This window comes from Amblyraja radiata, chromosome 15, assembly GCF_010909765.2.
Source record: "Amblyraja radiata isolate CabotCenter1 chromosome 15, sAmbRad1.1.pri, whole genome shotgun sequence".
NCBI lineage: Eukaryota > Metazoa > Chordata > Chondrichthyes > Rajiformes > Rajidae > Amblyraja > Amblyraja radiata.
The window spans coordinates 25,682,043-25,706,812 of NC_045970.1; the positions used below are offsets into that span (position 1 = coordinate 25,682,043).

The 24,770-nt window shown below is 43.9% G+C and overlaps 2 protein-coding genes across 3 annotated transcripts in view; one reads left to right on the forward strand and one right to left on the reverse strand.

Annotated features, from left to right (window-relative positions):
* lsm1 (LSM1 homolog, mRNA degradation associated) overlaps positions 1-4,370 on the reverse strand; it is a 16,547-nt gene extending 12,177 nt beyond the window's left edge. Inside the window, exon 1 of one of the 2 annotated variants that reach the window (XM_033033843.1) lies at positions 4,124-4,370. In XM_033033843.1, coding sequence (XP_032889734.1) covers positions 4,124-4,169 — 46 coding nt within the window. In that variant the 5' untranslated portion in view covers positions 4,170-4,370. The remainder of the gene's footprint in view (positions 1-4,123) is intronic. The other variant, XM_033033844.1, reaches the window with a different exon arrangement.
* prdx3 (peroxiredoxin 3) lies at positions 4,240-18,030 on the forward strand. The gene is made up of 7 exons (XM_033033841.1): positions 4,240-4,420; positions 5,890-6,016; positions 7,554-7,695; positions 10,160-10,295; positions 15,048-15,151; positions 16,278-16,443; positions 17,602-18,030. The coding sequence occupies exons 1-7, from the start codon at positions 4,391-4,393 to the stop codon at positions 17,653-17,655; spliced, it is 759 nt and encodes a 252-aa protein (XP_032889732.1). The 5' UTR covers positions 4,240-4,390; the 3' UTR covers positions 17,656-18,030.
* Positions 18,031-24,770: the final 6,740 nt, after the last annotated feature.

A 24,770-nucleotide genomic window follows, 5' to 3' on the forward strand; every position in this document is an offset into this window, starting at 1 on the left:
CATCTCTCACAGTCCACCTTGAAGCTTACAAACTCCACCTCACTGACTACAAAGATGCCCTCATTGCTGCAAAATCTGCCTACCTCTCCTCCATATTCACCGATCCCTGCCTAAACCACAGAACCCTCTTCTCCACAGTGGGCAACCTCCTCAAGCCTCGAGCCAACACTCTCCCTACCTCTACTCCGGTTCTCTGCAACTCATTCCTCCACTTTTTCGCTGATAAAATCAGCACCATCTATCAATCTTTATCCCCTGTATCCGAATCCCTAGCATCTACTCCACCACCTACCAAGGCCCCTCCTTTCAACATCTCCACTGACCTCCTTACACCTCCTCCACACTGCTTCCTCTTCCAGTTTGACCTGGTCACCCCTATTGAAATCTCCAAACTCATCAGCTCTTCCAAACCCACTACCTGCTCCCTCGACCCTCTCCCCACTCCCCTGCTGAAGTCCTGCCTCCCCGTTCTCTGCCCCTACCTCACTAATCTCTTCAACTCCTCATTGTCCCAAGGAATTGTCCCCTCCGCTTTCAAAACTGCTGCTGTTACACCAATCTTAAAGAAACCTGGTCTTGATCCCTCCTCTCTCATTAACTACCGCCCAATCTCAAACCTCCCCTTTCTTTCAAAAACCCTGGAGCGTATCGTTGCGTCGCAACTTCATTCCCACCTCCTTGCGTATAACCTACTTGAATCCCTCCATCTGGCTTTCGCCTCCTCCATAGCACAGAAACTGCTCTCCTCAAAGTCCTCAACGACCTCCTCACCTCTGCTGACACTGGTTCCCTCAACATCCTCATCCTCCTCGACCTGAGCGCAGCCTTCGATACAGTGAACCATAACATCCTGCTCACCAGACTCAAAGACCTCGGCAAAGGCTCTGCACTCAGCTGGCTCCGTTCCTACCTTTCCAACAGATCCCACTTCATCTTTCTCCACAACCACACCTCTGCTACAGCCACAGTCACTCAAGGTGTTCCCCAAGGCTCCGTACTCGGCCCCCTCCTCCTCATCATCTACATCTTCCCCCTTGGTCAGATACTCCGCCACTTCAACCTGGACTTCCACTGTTACGCTGATGACACCCAGATCTACCTCGGCACCAAATCCCCCCACAACCCCCCCCTCTCCCATATCAACTCCTGTTTGTCAGCTATAAAAACCTGGATGCAACATAATTTCCTCAAACTCAACAGCGATAAGACAGAATTCCTCCCCATAGGCTCCAAAGCCACACTCAGCAAAATCAATAACCCCACTCTCACCATCGACGGCACCACTGTCTCCCCCTCTCCCCAGGCCCGCAACCTTGGCGTGATCTTTGATTCCACCCTCTCCCTTGAGCCTCACATCCGCCATGTCATTAAAACCTCCTTCTTTCATCTCCGCAACATCGCCAAACTCAGACCCTCTCTCACACCTCCCGCTGCTGAAAGACTCATCCATGCCTTCATCTCCCCCGACTGGACTACTGCAACTCACTTCTCCTTGGCATCAGCTCCACCTACATCAACCGACTCCAACTGGTCCAGAACGCAGCCGCTCCAGTCCTCAAACAACTTCACTGGCTTCCCATCTCCCACCGGATCAACTACAAAATCCTGATCCTCACCTACAAAGCCCTCCACCATCTGCCCCCCCCCCCCATATCTCACTGACCTCCTCTCCCCCTACCAACCCTCAAGGTCCCTCAGATCCACATCAGCCGGTCTCCTCTCCATCCACAAGTCCAACCTCCGCAGTTTTGGGGACAGAGCCTTCTCCAGGGCAGCTCCCAGGCTCTGGAACTCCCTCCCCCAACTGATCCGCAATTCCGTGTCCCTCACCATCTTCCAGTCCCGCCTCAAGACCCATCTCTTCACCTCTGCCTATCCTTAGCCCCACGTCCCCCTCCCTTTTCATCTGTGCATTAATTGCCTCATATTGTGTTTTGTATTGAATTCTGTCTTTACTTTGTGTACTAGTCATGTCTCTACTATTTATTTCATTCCCCTTACATGTTTTTCCTCTACCTGCTACATTTTTGTAAGGTGTCCTTGAGACTCTTGAAAGGCGCCCATAAATAAAATGTATTATTTATTATTATTAAATCTATCTGCAAGGTGTATTTGGATTGTAACTGCAGCACATCTCAGGGGAAATGAAACAGTTGAGGATCAACAGAAAACTGCAGCGTAAAGAACAGGCTATGGGTAGAAAGTCTAGCAACTTGATGATAACTGTGACATGTGTGAATTTATCAGCGCTGTCAAGATGACCTTGGCTCAATCACGAAGAATCAAGAACAGAGATGAACTTACAAGGACAGAGAGGCGCCAAATGCTTGCTAGATGAAGAACTGCTCGAATGTGACTCTGTCCTTGATACGTGGCCTTGAATCCGTCTCTTAGCAAACTATCTGGTCCAGCCTACTGCCATCTCAGATAAAATATTGAAAAACGCATAAGCTAATTGAAAAACAGTAAGCCTTGGGAGAACACAGTATTTTTTAAATGAAGTTTTAAAAAGAGGAATTGTCAGTCCAAATTCACAAATTCAGCTCCCATAACAGGGAACCTCAGAAACACCAGTTATAACCATCTTCAAGAATAAAAACAAATCCAATAGCATTGACTAAAAGGGGTCCCACTGCTTCCTGCCAGGGTTCTCTTTGACCATCTGGGGATTGTGGCTGAACAGCTGCTCTCTGAATCATGTGTGAATTATATTGTCCAGAGACAAAATGGATTTGATTTTAACGCGTCAACACTATTCAGTTCATATTTTTCTGCAAACATATTCCATCCTTCGAATGATTTTAAGTGAAAAAATTCAATCTCTAAACTTAGTTTTAAATAATAATCTGGAAAGGTCAGGTGGCACCTATAGAAAGAGAAAAAATGTTAACGATTCAGGCCACTGACCTTGCATCATAATCAATAATCTGAAACATTGACACTTTTTTTTGCCCCAAAGATGCTGTCTGATCTGAGTGTTTACTGTTTTTTCTATGTTTAATATTTAACACTAACATTCAGGTCAATGTTCTGAAAAAGGGTAATTAACCCAAAATAATAAGTTATTTTCTCCATCATCAAAACCACCTGAGCATTTTACCCCCAATTTTAGATTTTCAGCATCTGTAGCACTTTCTAACATAGGACACTGTGTGGAAATTTCCTGTGATTAGTGCCCAACACAAAAAGCAGAGCGGGGAAAAGATTTAAGGTTGTTCTCAAGGCCACCTTCATTTTAGAAAAACCAACTGCACTACTGAGAATGGGATCTTTGGATCACCAAAGTTCAAGATACAATTTTTGTATCAAGATATTGCAGGAATCTTGAGAAAAATCAAGCTGCTGGAGTAACTCAGCAGGTGAGGTCGAATATGTGGAGGAATGGACAGCCTGGGTCAGGCCCCATCTTCAGACTGATGGAGTAGTGGGGAGAAAGGGAGGACTGATGGAGCAGGGGCGTGAATGTCTCACCCCTACTCCATCTATCTGAAGTAGGGTCCCAATCCAAAATGTTGCTTGCCTATTCATTTCACTGATGCTGTCTGACCTGCTGAGTTCCTCCAGCATTTTGTTTTTTGCTCAGAGTTCAGAATGGTTAAGGAGCATTCTAAATGACATGAAGAACGTCAAAGCTACATGACAGAACCACAAAGAAGCCCAGCATAAATAGCAGAAGCGCATAAACTACCCAAAGGATCGACCACCTATAAAAGATTCACTTGAATTGCTCAGCATTTCCAACATTCTGTTTTTATATCAGACTTCCAGCATTTGCTGTATTTTGATCTTCACTAACTCCCCATTTAATTATTTCACCAGGTATCTCTTGCTCCGTCTGTGGAAGGGTCTGGGATTCCCCTATTGACCTCACCAGACACCCGATAATCCACAGAGCCAAATCAAGGCAGCCTTGACTCAAAGGTGCTGCCCAGGAAGCAGCAGCAGCAGAAGTAGTAACAGCAGCAGCTGATGCTTACTCGTTGCCTAGGCTTAAGATGAATGCAACCCTGGTCTTAAAGAGAATGTGCAAGGAGTTGTATGGTTGTAAGGACAAAGCTACCGACGTTCCTCAAGAAGATAATTGAAGCTGAAAGAATAAGCAGGCGAGAAGGTAATGCCTTACTGTCAATGTCTTCTATCAGGCTGGCTGTGCCGGGCGTATAGTTCATCTTGCTCCAAGTCAACCATTGGGCGTCACATGGCACACCGGAAATCGTCAACGCCGGCGACCGTCACTTCCAGCTCGGCGAGGGCGGTACCCGGGGCATTACTCTTGGCCTCTGCTCCATTAAACAGTCAGCTCAGGGCCGCCGAGTTTGCATTTGCTGCCGGGTAGGTCCACACGCCGCCAGCAAGAGCTCGCCTCAGCGGGACCCGCCGGCAGCACAGGATGGCGACAACGCTGGCCACGGCCGCTCGGGTGAGCACAGCAACTGCAACAGCAACAGCAAGAGGAGCCTCCTCTCCCTCGCCGCATAATCAACACGTCTAATCCCTCCCGCTTAACATAGCATAACATAAATAAACGGTGGTCGTTCAAGGGCCCACTCCTGGGGGTTGGTTGGTAGCGGTCGAGGTGACTCCACAAGGACACTGCCTCACGGCCCGGCATTGCATCGGCGTTGGTGGCAGCGGACCTCAGGCGGGCGGGCGAGTCTTCGCTTATCTGTTAAAAGAGGTTGCAACGTTGTGGTCGCCGACTTGATAATTTGCAATGAACTGGACATGCTGCCTCCCTCTCCCCCACCACCTGCCTCTCTCTCTCCCCCCCCACCACCTGCCTCTCTCTCCCCCACCACCTGCCTCACCCCACCACCACCTGCCTCTCCCCCCCACCACCTGTCTCCCTCTCCCCCACCACCTGCCTCTCTCCCCCCACCACCTGCCTCTCTCCCCCACCACCTGCCTCTCTCCCCCACCACCTGCCTCTCTCTCCCCCAACACCTGCCTCTCTCTCCCCCAACACCTGCCTCTCTCCCCCAACACCTGCCTCACCTCTCCCCCACCACCTGCCTCTCCCCCCCACCACCTGCCTCCCTCTCCCCCCACCACCTGCCTCCCTCTCCCCCACCACCTGCCTCCCTCTCCCCCACCACCTGCCTCCCTCTCCCCCACCACCTGCCTCCCTCTCCCCCAACACCTGCCTCTCTCCCCCACCACCTGCCTCCCTCTCCCACTTGCCTCTCCCCCCCACCACCTACCTCCCTCTCCCACCACCTGCCTCCCTCTTCCCCACCACCTGCCTCCCTCCCCCACCACCTCCCCCTCCCCCACCACCTGCCTCCCTCCCCCACCACCTGCCTCTCTCCCCCCACCACCTGCCTCTCCCCCCACCACCTGCCTCTCTCCCCCCACCACCTGCCTCTCTCCCCCACCACCTGCCTCTCCCCCCACCACCTGCCTCGCTCTCCCACCACCTGCCTCTCTCCCCCATCACCTGCCTCCCTCTCCCACCACCTGCCTCCCTCTCCCACCACCTGCCTCCCTCTCCCACCACCTGCCTCCCTCTCCCACCACCTCGACTACTTTCCCTTCTTCTGGGGCTGTGGGTCATTCTTTCTCTGAGCCAATTACTCTGTTTTCCTGAGACATTGGAAGAGTTCTCTCGGAGATAAAATACCATTCATTACATCAGTAGAGACTCGTTTCTTTAATCTTTCCACCATCCTTGTTCATAAGATTTTAATCCAAAAAGAGACTTGTCAGGACCGTATTGTAATTTTCACAGATCAGGGTTGTCCATCTCTTTTATGGGTTAAATTTGGAATTTAAATTAATGTATTGAAATTTGTCCGCTTGGGAGCCAAATTAATTGTTGCGGGTGTGGAGATTTATACACCTAAATCTCTAATTTAAGATCGATTGACATATTTTTGTATCACTTTTCAGTTTTACCGGACATGTGTAAACAACAGGGGAGTTTCTGCAGCTCTACGAACACACTGCTTTCAAAAATGTTTGATAAACAGACATATTTCAGCCCCTCTTGCAAACTATAAATGCAGCTTTAGTACAAGTAAGTGCTGCAGAAAATTGTTATTTTTCTAATGAATTGAAGAAGTTGGTTGGTGGTTTGGATGGTTAAAAGGGAAACGGCCTCTGTAAAGAGTCCTAAATTACATCCTACTGAACCAGAAACATTATTGATCAAGATAATTACGGAGAGTCGGTTTGTCAAGGAGGACTCTCTCTAAGTTCTACAGGTGCATAGTAGAGAGCATGCTGACCGGTTGCATCGTGGCTTGGTTCGGCAACTTGAGCGCCCTGGAGAGGAAAAGACTACAAAAAGTGGTAAACACTGCCCAGTCCATCATCGGCTCTGACCTCCCTTCCATCGAGGGGATCTATCGCAGTCGCTGCCTCAAAAAGGCTGGTAGTATCATCAAGGACCCACATACTCATCTCCCTGCTACCTTCAGGTAGAAGGTACAGGAGCCTGAAGACTGCAACGACCAGGTTCAGGAATAGCTACTTCCCCACAGCCATCAGGCTATTTATGGTATATGGTATATGGACACTGATCTGTTTTGTAGTCAATGCCTACTATGTTCTGTTGTGCTGAAGCAAAGCAAGAATTTCATTGTCCTGTCAGGGACACATGACAATAAACACTCTTGACTCTTGACTAGACACAAAATGCTGGAGTAACTCAGCAGGGCAGGCAACTTCTCTGGATATTTTGCTGCCTGCTATCCAGAGATGCCTGTCTCACTGAATTACTCCAGCATTTTGTGTCTATAGTGCAAACCAGCATCTGCAGTTCCTTCCTACAACATTATTGATTAAATACAATTAGAGAATATTTCTGTATCCAAGTGTTATACTGCCACCAATCCTTCAACCTGTTCCAATCTTAGAAGAAATAAAATATAAGGCTAAGGGACTCCAATTTAAGGGGGGGGGGGGGGGGAAGAGAAGAGTTGAGAGTTCTTTCTCACCTCTAATGGAATGAGCTCATCAGACCATGGTATGTTTAATTTTCCAATGTTTAGTTTTTATAACTTAAAGGTCTTTCCTTTGCAAAATGTTTGGCTCTTCAATCTTTTAATCGTATTGTTGTCCTACCATCTCTTTTAAATATCCATTTAATTGGGGGAAAGTCTGTTTCATTTAAACCCATCAATCATATTTAATATATGCCGAATCATATTTATATTATTAGTATTAATAAAAACAAATACAATTATTTTGTGCCAGGGTGTTGTGAGGCAAATGAAAAATTCTAATTTACTTAAACTTTATTTAAGCTTTAAGCAACTCATTTCTGTAATACACATCTTCATAGCACCTGGAAATTATCGCTGATTCCGCAGGCCTCACCGGCCCGAGGCCCCGCACATGCGCACACTTCACAGGGTTTGCTTTGGAATATCAGTAAAATTGAGCTCTGCTACTACGTGAGGTCCAGTGATGAAGCATATTGCAGATATCATTCAGTACAATTAGGACTTCTGTATTTAACATGCATGTGGGAACTCCATTTAAAAGATGAGATGCCATCATTTGTCATTGATATCTGGCTTGTTAATTGAGCTTTATACTTTTCCTTTTAGCTTATGCAAACTTTGTTCCTGCTGTTACGCAATCTGCACCCTTTTTCAAGGGCACTGCTGTGGTCAATGGTCAGTTCAAAGAAATTACCATAAATGACTATAAAGGAAAATATCTGGTCATTTTCTTCTATCCTCTGGATTTGTAAGTATCATTTGCACGTGCATTTGAATGTTGGCTTTAAAAGGAAAAGGGCCTCAGCTGCAACTCCCCCCCCCCCCCCCCCCCCACTTTGGCTAACTTGATACAAATATATTCAATGCCCAATGCAGCTTTTAAATTAATCTCTTTGGATAAAGCTACAGCATATTTAAATGTGTTATTTTCATGTAGACAAATAGTATATTGTTATAAGTATATGACAACAATGAAAACAAAGTATAGATATTATTGTGAGTTGCTCAGAGTTGTGGAGGCCTGTATATTTAAGCCTTGATTAATACTATTAAAGTTGATAAGTAGTGGGCAACGAAGTTGGGGATCATTGCTAAAGCCATTCATTCTTATTTTATGTTCTAGTTAATGTATAGATTTTAGTGTTATTTCCCCCCTCCAGTCTTGCTTCCTTTTCTACCTTTGCTGCCCCCCCCCCCCCCTTAATCCAAAACCCTTATGGTAGAGAATGATATATGGCTGTTTTTGTACACACTATAAATATGCTTGAAAATAATATTTAAGTGGTCCATGTTTGTATTTGAGCACTGTTGTAGTTTGTTATTGCTGTTGCAGTATGCACTGTATTAACTGAAAAATGAACAAAATTCTTTGTGAGAAGTTTTATGTATAATAAATACTTCCTCTTAAGATTTTGTAAATTATTGGCGAGATATGTACTTGGGAATTTGTTCTGATCCAGCTTGCTATCTTGAAAGTAGTGGAGAAGAAAGATTATGATTGCTATATTAAAATGAACAATTAAATTAGACTGCTCTGGAATGTTAGCAATGTTGCCGTCTTTTCTTATTTTGCAGAATTATTTACACAGTTGTCAATCATCAATAAGATTTTCTCAATTAAAAACTCTGACACTTATTATTGAAGATTTTCAACACCAATGGAAGTCATTCGACCCATTGTATCCTTGCCAATCTCTGTCCCAGCCAATATTCACCTTCCAGCAATTAGTCTAGCTCTAGCTCCCAAGTTCACATTCAAGGGAATTATGTGATGATGATTTTTACTATCCTCTCAGCCAATGAATTCCAGGTTTTTTTCTGCCCTCTAGGTGAAAAATAAATTCCACCCAACCATTCTGCTAATTTCTTGAAATTTCTTTCCCCACGCATTCGTCCTCACAACTTAGGAGAATGGGTCCACCCTATTTATCTAAGTTTTTCATAAGTTTGTACACCTTCAGTTAAATCTCACAGCGGGTGTGTTCATAAGAACCAGGCCTATCTAATCTTTCCTTATGGCTAAAAAATTTCTAGTCCTAGCAACCTCTTTGAAAATCTCCTCTGCACACACTCCAGAGCTGTCATATGTATTTTGTGACGAGAACTATGTGCAGAACACTAGCTGTTTAATTAGCAATGTATGTGTTCCACTGTAATCTCCCTACTCTCTTCTTGCATGCTTATGTCTAATTGCAAGCATTCCATATGCCTTTCCACCTTATTGATCTCTCAAACTACCTTGGAGCATCTGTGGGAAGACACTACAAAGTTCTTTTGCTCATCTACAATTTTACAGTATCCTTCAATTTATAATATATTCCCTTTATTGCTCTTCCCCAAATGCATTCTCTCTTTTTGGATCAAATTGAATTCCATTTACCACTTTTCTGTCCCAACTGACGAGGCACCACTATATTTTATGCAATCTAAAGTATTCTTCAGTGATAACTACTGGGTCAATGTTGTATTTCTGTATTTTCTTTATTGTGCCACCTCTGCTCAGTCTAAAAGCAAGGGACCAAGTACTAAAGCCACTGGGATCCAAATGATGACACCTTCCAGCTGCAAAAACACCCAAAAGGCATTTTACTTTTGTATTCTTTCACTGAGCCAACTTTGTAGTTCTGCCAATTTACCATTCTCCCTTCAGATGAAACTCCACTAAACTGCATGCATGTTTACTGTGTAAACCTAAATTACGAAATAAATCTACTGGTTGTTGAAAAGGAATTAAATGTTAAACAACGTTACTTTGTTTTGTGTGACCACTCAAAAAATGGTGAGGTGATTTTAAGATTTGTGCATCTTTGAAAGAATCTATTTCTTTTAGATACATGTGAAGTATTCTACTAAATGAGTTTAAAACTTAAACAATGCAAATTAATAATTTAAGTAACTGAATGGAATGTTAAATTGCTGGAAGTTGCCATGCTGTTGTTTCTAAAGGTCATGTGGAGATGTGTTAAAATTGATAGCTTTCAATCCCTTTTTTTTCATCAAAGCTATTACGAACTCAAAGAACTGAACAGAATTAGCTTTTTTAAATCAATTTGTATCTGTTTGATTCAGACATTTAAAATATCTTTTAGAATGCAGTCATTAGTGGATATATTTTTGGAGTCAGTTTTTTTACCTATTTACTGCATAGATCTGATTAGGGAAAGTTGTGTGATTTTAAATAATTTAAAGAAATAAATGTTTTCTTTTTTTAGTACTTTTGTGTGTCCAACTGAGATCATTGCATTCAGTAACAAAGCAAATGAGTTCCACGATATAAACTGTGAAGTAATTGGTATTTCTGTAGACTCTCAGTTCTCCCATCTTGCCTGGATGAACATTCCACGAAAGGTATGGAAGCAGGCTGATATTTAGTTTATTTTCTACAATATGAAATGTTATTATTTTTGTGTGCAATTATATATATATATATATATATTAGTATTTAAGGAAGTATTTACTGTTTTGAACTTGCAGTAAATAAGTTTTGGTGTTGAAATTTAAACTTTTTTTTCAGGGCATTGCTAAATGAATGAATAAGTTTATTGGTCAATTATTCACATGCAAGGAATTTGCCTTGGTGCTCTGCCCACAAGTGACAACATGACATACAGTGACTGTTAGGAATGACACATAAAACATTAAACATTAATAATAAAACATTATCGATTAAACATGTGAATTAAATTAAATACCAGAGCAAAAGGAGGCTAGAGATTTTTGGTTATTGAATAGAGCTACTACTCATGGGGAAAAAAAGCTGTTTTTATGTCTGTCTGTGGCAGCTTTGACAGACTGGAGGGAAGTGATTCAAAGAATTTGTGGCCAGAATGAGAGGGGTCAGCGATGATCTTACCTGCTCGCTTCCTGGCCCTTGCAGTGTACAGTTCGTCAATGGAGGGAAGGTTGCAACCAATAACCTTCTCAGCTGATCGGACGAGTCGAAGCAGCCTCCGGATGTCGTGCTTGGTGGCTGAGCCAAACCAACCATGATGAAGATAGTGAGGTCAGACTCTACAACGGCCGAAAAAAAATTGGACCATCATTGCCTGTGGCAGATTGTGCTTCCTCAGCTGCCGCAGGAAGTACTTCCTCTGTTGTGCCTTTTTGACTGTGAAGTCGATGGTGGCCCCCCATTTAAGGTCCTTGGAGATGATGGTTCCCAGGAACTTAAATGACTCCACAGATGTGACTGGATCATTCCAATCATGGTTGTGTCGTCCTCAAACTTGAGAAGCTTGACAGAGGAGTCAGTGGAGGTGCAGTCATTGGTGTAGAGAGAGTAGAGGAAAGGGGAGAGTGCGCAGCCTTGCTCCTATGCTGAGGGTCTGTGGGTCCGAGATGTGCTTCCCTGTCTGTCAGGAAGCTGGTGATCCACCGACAGTGGGGTTCAGGCACAGTCAACTTGGAAAGTTTGGAGTGTAGTAGCTCTGGCACAATGGTGTTGAATGCAGAGCTAAAATCAACAAACAAAATCCTCGCATAGATCCCCTAGCGGTTGAGGTGCTGGAGCAGGGCTCTCACATAACCTTTTTTCTCTGTTGTCAGCCGGGCAACCTAGGCAGCTTTTTAGGTTGCCAAATGACAGTTTAGGTGGTCATTTAAGATGACTTACATGACGCGTGCGATAATGTGCTCGGACGAAGTGCCTAGTTACCAGTCGGAATTATGCTCAATGAAGCATTCACATATTATTTCTGCTTCAAATAAAGTCACAAACTAAACATATTCACCACTCAAGACATGATATATACCACAATGACATGCAGAAGTATCTCAACTCTTCTTACACGTTGCAATGAATGCAATTTCTATTATGTCTTTCCACTTCCAAACAGAAATGTGGTTGGATAATTCAGCGTGTGATCAACCTGTGTCAATAAATCCTGGACCATGGTAACATATATGCTTAACCATGCACACTACAGATTGATGCAAGCATGTTTTCTGTGAAGGACTGAAAATTATCATGACATGGCCATAGCATGGGTCATTTTTGCTATTGGTACATAAACACTCTCGCTTCCCACATAATTTATCCACAGCAAAATATACAGGTTACAAGGACATTTCTAAAGGTATTTTATGATAATAGCTGTTAAAACCGACTATACCCATCTGACAGGTTAAACATTACAATAACTGATAAAAGATTACCAAAGGACATAACTACAGCAAATGTTCTTTTGGCAATATGTTTAAAAGTGTCAAAACGCCACATTACCGGACATTCAGATTAGATTGTGAACAGCAATGAAGATACCCAGTTTGTACGCACCAGATTTTAAAAATAATTATTGATAAACGCTGTTTCCATCATTCCCACTTCAGAATTAACGTTAACATTTCAACTGAAATATCTCCAAATTTGTGATGTATATGACCGACTGGAAGTAAAACCTGGATAAATCCAACGTATAGTTGTGAATGTTGCCCATTAAATAATTACAGTACTGATACTCCATATTAAGAGCATTGAATTGCCATTAAAATGAATTCTGTAATAACGTGTCAAACGATAGCAGTGACAATCGAACACTGCGGTTTTAATGCTTCACGTGATCACAATTTAATAATCCATCATTATGCATTAAAACGAATAATAACATTGGGAATGAAAACATTTGATTGCATTCCGTTATCAAACATAGTCAGTGTTCGCTCTGAAGACATTTCCAGTGCAGTAGGGTCGGGGGGGGGGTGAATCAGTGCGGGATTGATAGATGGGGGGGGGGGGGGGGGGGGGGGTTGAGAAGGCAATCTGTGCGGGATGGATGGATTGAATCGGGGGAATTAGTGCATGTTTGGAGTAGGTAAAATTGTGAGGGAAGAGTGTGGGGATGTCAGTGGGGGTTGAGTGGGGGGATCAGTACGGGATGGATGGTGGGGGGGATCAGTGCAGGATGAATGGGGGGGCGCAGTGCAGGATGGATGGGAAAGGGGGTCAGCACAGGATGAATTTGGGGACCAGTGTAGGAAGGATGGGGCGGTGGCAGGAGAATCAATGCGAGGTGGATAGGGAGATCAGTGCAGGATGAATAGATCGGAAGGGGGGGGGGGGGTAGATGGGGAGGGGAGCACAGGATGTCAGTGAGAACTGAATAGGGGCGGGAATGGGGATCAGTACGGGATGGAGAGGAGGGGTCCCTGGATACGGGGGGTGGAGGGGGGCATATGAGAGAGAGAGCGAGGGGAAGGGGCAGAGGAGGTCGGGAGGAAGGAAGGTCAGCTCTCCTCGGACAACACCGGCATCATTGCCCCGTTGCCTTGGCCGTCCCTGTACACCGCCAAGTGCAGCCGCCAAAGGGGGAGGTGGTTGAGATCTCCTCGGCACTGCCTCCCCTCCTCCACCAGCCAACAAGAAGGTGCGAGGCCAAGCGGTGCAGGTGCTTCAGACGGCGGAAGGGGGCCTCACGTTTCCTCCCTCCCTCCCGGCCTGTTTGATCCTGTTTGTTGATTTTAGCTCTGCATTCAACACCATTGTGCCAGAGCTACTACACTCCAAACTTTCCGAGTTGACTGTGCCTGAACCCCTCTGTCGGTAGATCACCAGCTTCCTGACAGACAGGAAGCAGCATGTGAAGCTGGGAAAGCACATCTCGGACACGCAAATGCTCAGCATAGGAGCACCGCAAGGCTGTGTACTCTCTCTTCTCCTCTGCTCTCTACACCAACGACTGCACCTCCACAGACACCCCTGTCAAGCTTCTCAAGTTTGTGGATGACACAACCCTGATTGGACTCATCCAGGATGGGGAGGAATCTGCCTACAGATAGGAAGTGTCACAGCTGGCATCCTGGTGCCATCACAACAATCTAGAGCTCAATGCTCTTAAGACAGTGGGATTGATTGTAGCTCCCCCCCTCACCCCACCCACCATCAACAACACCACAGTCACATCTGTGGAGTCTTTTAAGTTCCTGGGAACCATCATCTCCAAGGACCTTAAGTGGGGGGCTACCATCGACTCCACAGTCAAAAAGGCCCAACAGAGGATGTACTTCCTACGGCAGCTGAGGAAGCACAATCTGCCACAGGCAATGATGGTCCAATTCTACACGGCCATCGTAGAGTCTGTTCTCACCTTCTCCATCATGGTCTGGTTTGGCTCAGCCACCAAGCACGACACCTGGAGGCTACAGCGAATCGACCGATCAGCAGAGAAGGTTATTGGCTGCAACCTTCCCTCCATTGATGAACTGTACACTGCAAAGGCCAGGAAGCGAGCGGGCAAGATCATCTCTGACCCCTCTCACCCTGGCCACAAACTCTTTGAATCACTTCCCTCTGGAAGGCGACTCTGGATTGGCAAAGCTGCCACAGCCAGATATAAAAACAGTTTTTATCCACGAGTAGTTGCTTTACTCAACAGCCTAAAAATCTGTAGCCTCCCCTTGATCTGGTATTTTGTTGGTTCACATGCTTGATTAATGGTGTTTTATCATTAATGTTTTATTATTATTAATGTTTAGCGTTTTCTGAGTCATTCGTAACTGCCACTGCATGTCATGTTTTTACTTGTGGGCGGAGCACCAAGGCAAATTCCTTGTATGTGAATACTCGGCCAATAAACTTACTTAAACTTACTTTTTGATTGTAGTAAGTGTTAAGGGTACAGAAGTTAGTCATCGAGCAGAGAAACAAATCCCTCAGCCCAACTTGTCATTGCCAACCACTATGCCCTGTCTAAGCTAGTCCCATTTACCTGCATTTGACCCATATCCCTCTAAACCTTTCCTATCCATGCACCTGGCCAAGTGTCTTTTAAATGTTATTGTATCTGCCTCAACTACTTCCTCTGGCTGCTCATTCTATGTACCTGCCACCTTTGAGTGAAAAGGTTGTTCCCCTAGGTTCCTAGTAGATCTTTCCCCTCTCTTATCTAACATGTGTCCTCTGCTTATTGATTCCCTTAACCTGGGTAGGGTAAAATACTATGCATTCATCCCATTAATTCCCCTCGTGATTTTATAGAACTGAGTATTTCTGTGAAGGATTTTAAGAATTTAATATCAAACACAATGTAATTTTTGTTTACATTTAAATACTTTTTTAATTTCTGCATTTGGCTAAGTTTCCCCAATGTTAATTCCTTTTTCCAGAGTGGGGGATTAGGGGCCATGAATATACCACTACTGTCTGATTTAACAAAGCAGATCTCACAGGATTATGGAGTGTTATTAGAAAAGGCTGGCATTGCTCTAAGGTAAGAGATTTTGTATGTACAAAAAAAAAGGAATTGTGGATTATGCTATTTGTTAGGCAGAATTAAAACAATGCTCTGATGCCACTCTTGCTATCCTCTGTTGTAAGGGGAGGATGTGGCAGGTTGTGTTTTTTTAGTGAGATAGGTGGATTTATATAATGCAGTTCCTACCAATATCGGTAAACATTGTGTAATTTGACATTTGAAAGATAAATGGAATTCTGGATTACAGGTACAACTTGCACTCCCTTCTCCCTCCATTTACCCCAAATGCAAAATGATGAAAATTTGATTTTCTCAGCAACCTTAAATCAGTTTGCCTGCAGATGGATCAAAATGCTGTTATCTTCTGATTAGCATTCTGAATCTACCTAATATGCTTAGTTGTTATTTGTTAAAGGCATTCCCTTTGGACCAAAGAAGCGTTGCTTCCAAGTGCTGGGATAACTCAGCAGGCCATTTTCACTGGCAAATGGTGCGCTGACATTTACACTGGATTTTCTACTGTCTGTATGTTCCATGTGGCACCTCGTGTTTTGTTTGGGTAGCTTGCAGCTCGGTGGTTTGGGCAATGAATTCTCCAACTTCAAATAAACCTGTCCTGCCCTCCCCTTCCTTTCCTCTGCCCCTCCCCTCCCTGGTGTGCTCATGTTACTCCTGCTGTCTCCTACCCCCCAGCTGTCCTTCTCCCCTCCCCTCACTTTTTGACTCCTTTTCACCTTTAACCTTTGTCATTTACTCTACTCATCTGCCAATCAAACCCCCTCTCTCCTGTGCCTACATATCATTTGTCAGCCCCAACTTTCTCCAGTTTTCTCCTCCTCCTCCAAAATCCAAAGAAGGGCCTCGAACCAAAATATCATTTGTCCATTTCCTTCACCGATACTGCCTGACCCACTGAGTTCCTCCAGCATATTGTGTTTTGCTCAAGATTCCAGCATCTGCAGTTTCCATGTCTCCATAACACTCTACTGTTGACAGCCCTTCCTACTCCTCAATTTCACAGATTATTTTAATTGTTTTATTCCAGGAAGTAAATTTTAAATCTCAGATGATGTGAAATGCGATTTGTGTTTGTAGTGTAAATAAGAAAATGTAATTTTTCTAAATGTTTTATTTTTACCAGAGGGCTTTTCATCATTGACACTAATGGAATTATCAAGCACATGGCCATCAGTGATCTGCCTGTAGGTCGCAGTGTTGACGAAACTCTACGCTTAGTTAAGGCATTTCAGTTTGTGGAGACCCATGGAGAGGTTTGCCCAGCTGATTGGAAACCAAACTCTCCAACGGTATGTAAAATGCCATAAACTTAATTTAGCAACTCGGTACTGGTCCTCCCCACTTTTGAATAGATGACTTGTGTACAGTCCATACATTCGATTGAGTGTTTGGGGAAACAGGCAGTATGGGTTTACCAGCTGCTAGATGGCAGTGAGCATGTTCTACCATGTGGGGACTCGGTTTGCAGCCACATATCCGATTTGCAAACTATTTGGGTTACGAGAGGTTTACAGGAACAGAAATCTGCTGTGACTTGGGGACGAAATGCAAATTAGAGGGGCTAAGCATTTGTATAAGCAAACATTCATTTGTAAAGTAGTTAAAACTTCTGTACGTGACGCAAAACTTCTGTTTTACTGTGGGTACTTCAAATGTCTATTTTTCAAACAATTTAATATTGTGTTAGCAGATTTCCTTTAACAAGTGAACAGACATGGTATCAGCATGGTCCCCAAACTCAGACCTTTTCCTGCTTTGTAGGATAAAAACCTTTAATTGGGTACCAGCCACTGAATGTAGCAACTTGCTTCTCAGTAATTGTCTTCTCTAGCTTCTCTCGCTTTTTTCCAATTCCTCAATGCCTTGAAGAGAAGAAACCCAGTTTAACCCAGTCTGAATGTGGATTTGCGAATTCCCTATGATGTATAGAATATAGTTTGGAAATTGGTAGTTTGTGATATTTTGATGCTTAATCAGTCGTCATATGTAAAAACTGTCAAAAATAACATTTGTCATGCCAAATCCTGATCTTTTCTAAGCAATCTCAAAATTAGATGAGTACATGTCTTCTGGAATTTAATTTCCATATGAAGAATTAACCCTAGGTGCCACTCCCTTGAATTTCCACTTGACTGAGAAAGTGTTTGGCACCTTTTAAATTGTAATTTGTTGGTGTTCTACTAATTTGCACTATTGTACTATTAGTTTAATTGATGTCTATATGCCTTTTAATGCTCTCCTCAAGCTCCCAATTTGTTCCCATTTGGCTAGAAGTTACAATTTAATTCCTGGACTAATACAGATGAAGCAGTTTCTGTTTTTTTTGTAAAGATCATCATTTGCAAAACATTTCTAAACTTCCCTTTCTTGGACTGTACTCTTTGATAAATGTTCTGTTATGTTGCAAAAAATTTTTTCTTGGTAATCCTGTTATATTTGTTTTACAGATTAAGCCTTCCCCAGAAGATTCCAAAGAATACTTTGAAAAAGTCAATGACTAGTATCTAATTTGTATAATATCTGAGAGTACTTCATTGACATTTGGACAGTGAGTATTTAGAGGTGGAGGTTTTCTTTACCTGTGAAGAGTGATGCATAAGGTTAGAGTCAGCAATAGGTATGTTTTGCCGTGTAATCTTGTTTATCATGTGCAAAATAAAGATTATACTACTGAATGTTTACTTATTGTTGAATATGTTATTCGTCCAAAGTAAACAAGAAAAGAAATCCGGTACTAGCAAATTAATTGCAATTTTACTCCAATAATTTCATTATACAAGAAAGTGTTTAAAATATGACAATGACCTTGAATACATTTAATTCTGTAATTCAATGGTGTGCACATGTGCCTTTGAATAAAGGTATGAATTATTACATTTATTGTCGGTCAACTTTTTCCAAATGTTCACAATACTGAGGAGCGTGTCTCATTTTTGAAGCTAATTTAAATAATGAAGAAAACCATTGGCAAGAATTCTACATGGGGGTTTGTGTGGTATTGATAATGAATAGATTGTCATTTTGTATTGATTGTGTTCTTGTCGACATTTATCTTCTTGCCTGTTTCCATGTCTGTTCAGTAGAAGTTTAAAATACAAAATACATGGTGAAAGTATGACATCATGACATTCTTTTCAGCTCCAGTAACCCTGATGATAAAATTGATGATAAACTTGTATCAATTATTGTAACTTCTGTTATTTAAACCAAATAGGGTTCCCTTCAGGCCATTTATTCTTTAAGGAGCATTTATAACCTGACCACTGAGATTTTATACGTTATTGTTTTATTTTCCATTTTGAGAACTTCCTATAAATCACCTGTCTGGGTACCAATTCAATAGGTTGATTAAGCATGTCAGCACCAGAGACCCAAGTTTGATCCTGACCATGAATACCTTAGTTTGCACGTTGTCCCTTAACCATGTGGGTTTAAGGGCCTGTCCCACTTTCACAACCTAATTCACAACCTTTTTTACTCGTCGACATTTTTCATCAGGTTAGAAAAATGCCCCGACCTACTTGATGCCACGAGTACCTACGACTAATATCACGACCTAAGTACGACCTCATGATGACCATGCTGCGAGTATGAGTCAAGGGCAAACTCGGCAGAGGTCGTGAATTAGGTCATGAAAGTGGGACAGGCCCTTTACTCTGAATACTCCAGTTTCTTCCCAGAGATATGTGGGATTGTAAGTTAATTGGCCCTTGTAAATTGCCCATAGTGTGAAGGAAATGGATTTGAAAGTGAGATAACATAGATTTGTGTGAAGATAGACACAAAACATTGGCGTAACTCAGCAGGACAGGCAGCATCTCTGGGGGGAAGGAATGGTTGACATTTCGGGTCGAGACCCTGCTTCAGACCCGATCCGAACATCACCCATTCCTTCTCTCCAGAGATGCTTCCTGTCCCGCTGAGTTACTCCAGCTTTTTGTGTCTATCTTCAGTTTAAACCAGCATCTGCAGTGCCTTCTTACACATAGAATTGGTGTGATCAGATCAGTGTAGAGTCGGTGGGCAGAAGGGCTTGTATTCATGCTGTGTCCTACAACCAATCAATTGCAAGATGCAGCCACTTGCCTACATGCAGAATAACATACTGGCAGTTATAACTTGTATCAATCGTTTTTGAAAATATTATTGTTTGTCTCGATGCTGAGTCATAGAATTTTAGAGCATAGACCCATTTAGCCCTTTGTTCCAAAGTGAGCTAAGAAATTCTGTCTGTCTTCTAATGGGCAGTATTTGTTTAATCTGCGCGGCAAATTCAGGAATTGTTCACATGGCAAGTGCCTGTTTTCAACAAATTGTCTCTTTCATAATGAACTTCTATCAAATCTATTCCTTCCCATATCTGATCCACAGTTCACCTGATTTTCCCATTCTTGCAGTTTCTGCTATGTTTTCTCAGTGATTTTATATTCCACCAAGAGTAATCTGATTGTGAGGTAATGCAATTAATATGCAGATTTTATAAATACAAGTAGAAGCTGTTGGTGGTAATTCAACCCCTAATGCCTGCTTTGCCTTTCAGTGAAATAAATGCCACTTTAATACACTCATTCCTTTTCCCATGCGTCCTTAATATTTAAAATATATAGACTGCCTTGAATATGTTGAGTGACTGAATCTCCACAGTCTACAGTAGTAGAAAATTCAAATGACTTTGTAATAAGAAATGTCTCATCTCTCACCTGAATGGCCGCCCTTTATTTTGTGACAGTGCCCTGGTTCTGTACTCTCAGCAAGAGGAAATATTAATTCTGCGTCGATCCAAACAATTCCTATATGAATTTTATATATTTTGATAAGATCTCTTTCACATGTTTAGAGATACAGTGCGGAAACAGGCCCTTTGGCCCACCGAACTGACCAGTAATCCCCGCACATCAACATTATCCTCTGGTCACGGGGAGAACGTACAAACTCGATACAGACAGGCACCCATAGACAGAATCGAACTCTGGTCTCCGGCGCTATAAGACAGCAGCTCTACCGCTACGCCACAGTGCTGCCCTCAAAGAGACTACAGGCCCAGTATCATTTTTTTCATAACAAGCCTGCTATCCCAGAAATCAATGTATATTGTCTCTTGCAAGTACATTTTTCACTTGATAAAGAGATCAAGTTCAAGATCAAGTTCAAGTGAGTTTATTGTCATGTGTCCCTGTATAGGATAATGAAATTCTTGCTTTGCTTCAGCACACAGAACAGAGTAGGCATTTACTACAAAACAGATAAGTGTGTCCATATACCATAATATAAATATATACACACATGAATAAATAAACTGATAAAGTGCAAATAACAGATAATTAATAATCAGAGTTTTGTCCGAGCCAAGTTTAATAGCCTGATGGCTGTGGGGAAGTAGCTATTCCTGAACTTGGTTGTTGCAGCCTTCAGGCTCCTGAAGGTAGCAGGGAGATGAGTGTGTGGCCAGGATGATGTGGGTCTTTGATGATACTGCCAGCCTTTTTGAGGCAGCGACTGCGATAAATCTCCTCGATGGAAGGAAGGTCAGAGCCGATGATGGACTGGGCAGTGTTTACTACTTTTTGTAGTCTTTTCCTCTCCAGGGCGCTCAAATTGCCGAACTAAGCCACGATGCAACCGGTCAACATACTCTATACTGTGCACCTGTGGAAGTTAGAGAGAGTCTTCCTTGACAAACCGACTCTCCGTAATCTTCTCAGGAGATAGAGGCGCTGATGAGCTTTCTTGATAATTGCATTAGTGTTCTCGGACCAGGAAAGATCTTCAGAGATGTGCACGCCCAGGAATTTGAAGCTCTTGACCCTTTCAGCCATTGATATAAATGGGGCTGTGGGTCCCCCTCCTACTCCTTCCAAAGTCCACAATCAGTTCCTTGGTTTTGCTGGTGTTGAGGGCCAGGTTATTGCGCTGGCACCATATGGACAGTTGCTCGATCTCTCTTCTATACTTTGACTCATCCCCATCAGTGATACGTCCCACAAAAGTGGTGTCGTCAGCGAACTTGATAATGGAGTTCGCACTGTGACTGGCTACGCAGTCATGAGGTGCTGAGCAGGGGGCTGAGCACGCAGCCTTGAGGTGCTCCCGTGCTGATTGTTATCGAGGCTGACACATTTCCACCAATACGAACAGACTGGTCTGTGAATGAGGAAGTCGAGGATCCAATTGCAGAGGGATACGCAGAGACCCAGTTCTGCGAGTTTGGTAACCAGCTTGGAGGGGATGATTGTGTTAAATGCGGAGCTGTTATCGATGAATAACAGCCTGACATATGAGTTTTTGTTGTCCAAGTGGTCCAGAGCGGAGTGGAGGGCCAGCGAGATCACATCCACCGTTGATCTGTTGTGGCGGTAAGCGAACTGCAGTGGGTCCAGGTTTTTGTCGAGGTAGGAGTTGATTTGCTCCATGATCAACCTCTCAAAGCACTTCATCACCACCGGCGTTAGTGCCACTGGTCGATAGTCATTGAGGCACGTCACCTTACTCTTCTTGGGCACCGATATAATTGATGCCCTTTTAAAGCAGGTGGGGACCTCAGACCTCAGAAGTGAGAGGTTGAAAATGTCCGTAAAAACTCCAGCCAGTTGGTCCGCACAGGTTTTTAGAACACGACCGGGTATACCATCAGGTCCAGGCGCTTTTCGGGAGTTCACTCCTCTGAAGGATTTCCTGACGTCGGCTTCTGTGACTGAGACTAAAATACCATTACAGCGAATGGGGGCTCGGGAAGGCACATCAGTATTCTTCCTATCAAAGCGTGCGTAAAACGCATTGAGCTCGTCAGGGAGTGATGTTTCGCCGACGTTCGAGCTGCCTCCTGGTTTCGCCTTGTAGGAGGTGATTGCATTCAGGCCCCGCCACAGCTGCCGAACATCTGTCTCATCCTCCAGTTTGGAGCTGAAGTCCCTTTTGGCCTTTTTGATGGCCTTACCAAGGTCGTATCTGGACTTCTTGTAGGCCACTGTATCATCGGACGTGAATGCCCTGTGTCTGGACTTCAGAAGAGTGCGGATCTCAAAGTTCATCCAAGGTTTCTGATTGGGATACACTCGGAAGGTTTTTGTAGGGATGCAGTCCTCCACACATTTCTTTATGAAGTCTGTAACGACTGTGGCGTATTCGTTCAAGTCCGTTGCCGAGTCCTTGAACATTGCCCAGTCTACAGACTCCAAACAGTCCTGGAGTTGTTCTTCTGCTCCCGCCCCCGACCAGCTCTGTGCTGTCCTCACCTCTGGGGTGTGCTCTTCCATTGTTGCCTGTAGGCAGGAAGAAGCAGCACCGCGGTATGGTCAGATTTACCGAAGTGAGGGCGAGGGATAGAACGATAGGCATTCTTGATGGTGGTGTAGCAATGGTCGAGGGTGTTGGGTCCTCTGGTGCAGCAGGAGACATGTTGGTGGAAGTTAGGGAGTGATTTCTTGAGGTTTGCCTTATTGAAGTCCCCAGCAATGGTGGTAAATGCCTCGGGGTAAGACGTCTGGTGTTTGTTGACCACGGCGTGCAGCTCCTCCAGTGCCAGACGGACGTCTGCCTGGGGTGGGATGTAGACCGTGGTCAGGATGATGGAGGTGAATTCCCTTGGGAGGTAGAAGGGACGGCACTTCACCGCCAGATGTTCCTGGTGTGGAGAGCAGGAGTTGGACAGGATTGCCACGTCTGAGCACCACGCAGAGTTGACCATGAGGCAGACGCCCCCTCCTCTCCCTTACCCAGATGCCAGTGTACGGTCCATACGGTGGATGGAGAACCCTTCAGGCTGGACTGCTGTGTCTGGGGAGCTGGGAGTGAGCCATGTCTCTGTGAAACAGAACACAGAGCATTCCCTCAGCTCCCTTTGATAAAGCAGCCTTGCCCTTAAGTCCTCCACTTTGTTTTCAAAGGACTGTACGTTGGCCAGTAGGATAGCAGGGAGAGGGGGCCGAAGTCCCCTGCGCTTCAGTCTGACCTGAAGTCCTGCCCGTCAGCCACGTTTCCGGACACAATGGAGGCTTCCCCTTTGTTTCCAGGTACTGTGCTTGCTGAGATGAGATTCCAAATGTGGTCTCACCAAGGCCTTGTGTAATTAGGTAAAACATGTCTAATTCCCGTACTCAAGTAGGGCCCAATACAATTTTTAAATTATCTGGTTGCCAGTAATGCCAATGTTTCCCTCCTTTACTGCTTGGAAATGGGTCACTGTCCATCCATTTATCATTTACAACATTTGATATCCAGCAAATCTACTGAGTATGAGGCATACATTACCTTTTTTTTAATTTAAAGGTCCATTTAGCACTACTGATCACTAACCCATCACATTGAAATAAGTCCATGTATGTACACACTCAACCTTAACCATTCCTGCCATTTAATATATGCAATTATGGTGACCTTTCAAATTAAATCCAGTCTTTCTCATTGATAAAATGACAATCGACAACCTTGTATTAAGCAGTGAAAAACTGATTTCCAACTGGATCTTATTTATAACTACTTGTTATCATTTTTCCCAAGTTATCTAAACAAATAAAATAATCTTGTGCAATAATTCCTTATAGAAGCTGTGATTTCAATCAAGGTCAGTTTATTGTCACGTATCAATTAAGGTACAGTGAAATTTGAGTTACCATACAGCCATACTAAGTCAAAAGCAACAAGAAGCACCACCACATAAAATTGAACATAAACATCCATCACAGTGGATTCCACAACCCTCACTTTGATGGAAGGCAATAAAGTTTAATTTTCTTCCTCTTGTTCTCCCGCGGTCGGGGCAGTCAAACCATCTGCAGTTGGGGCGATCAAAGCCCCCTTCGGGGTGATCGAAACTCCTGCGTCGGGGTGGTTGAAACTCCGCGGCATGGAGCTCCCGAGTCGGCCTCTTCTTACTTCTTGCGTATAGCATGCACAGCCTAAAGTTGCAGGACAACTTGGTCTATTTGATCTTATTTGATTGTGCACGCCTGGTTGATTGCACTTGATGAAACACGTGAAGGTTGCAATCTCCCACCCCCTCTTTCTAGAGACTGGGGGCTTCACGATGTTAAAGACCACAGCCCCGCGCTTGGAACGTCGATCCCCAGCAAAGGGATCGCCAGACTCCTGCCGCTTTGAGCGCCCGTCGGTCTCCAGGAAAGGCCGGCAACTTCACGATGTTAAGCCACAGTAGGGACGGAGATACGATACGGAAAAAAATCATATATCAAAATCAAATAATCCGTCCAGGTAAGAGATTGGAAAAAAAAGTTCATTCTGTCTCCACCAATATCCATCCCTTTCACATGGCATACAGACTTGCTCTTTCTATACGCCCCTCTCTCAAAGATTGGGCATCAGGAAAAATGCCTCGATATAGCAGCATATTACACCTAGCCATTAACTGTAGGAAGGAACTGCAGATACTGGTTTAAACCGAAGATAGACACAAAATGCTGGAGTAACTCAGCGGTACTGGCAGAGATGCTGCCTGTCCTGCTGAGTTATTCCAGCTTTTTGTGTCTCTGCCATTTACAGTGTGATCTCGACACTGGGACCAAAAAGGTGAAAGATATTTTGATAATGAGTAGCATAATAGAAGATAGACACAAAAAGCTGGAGTAACTCTGAAGGGTCTTGACCCAAAATGTCACCCATT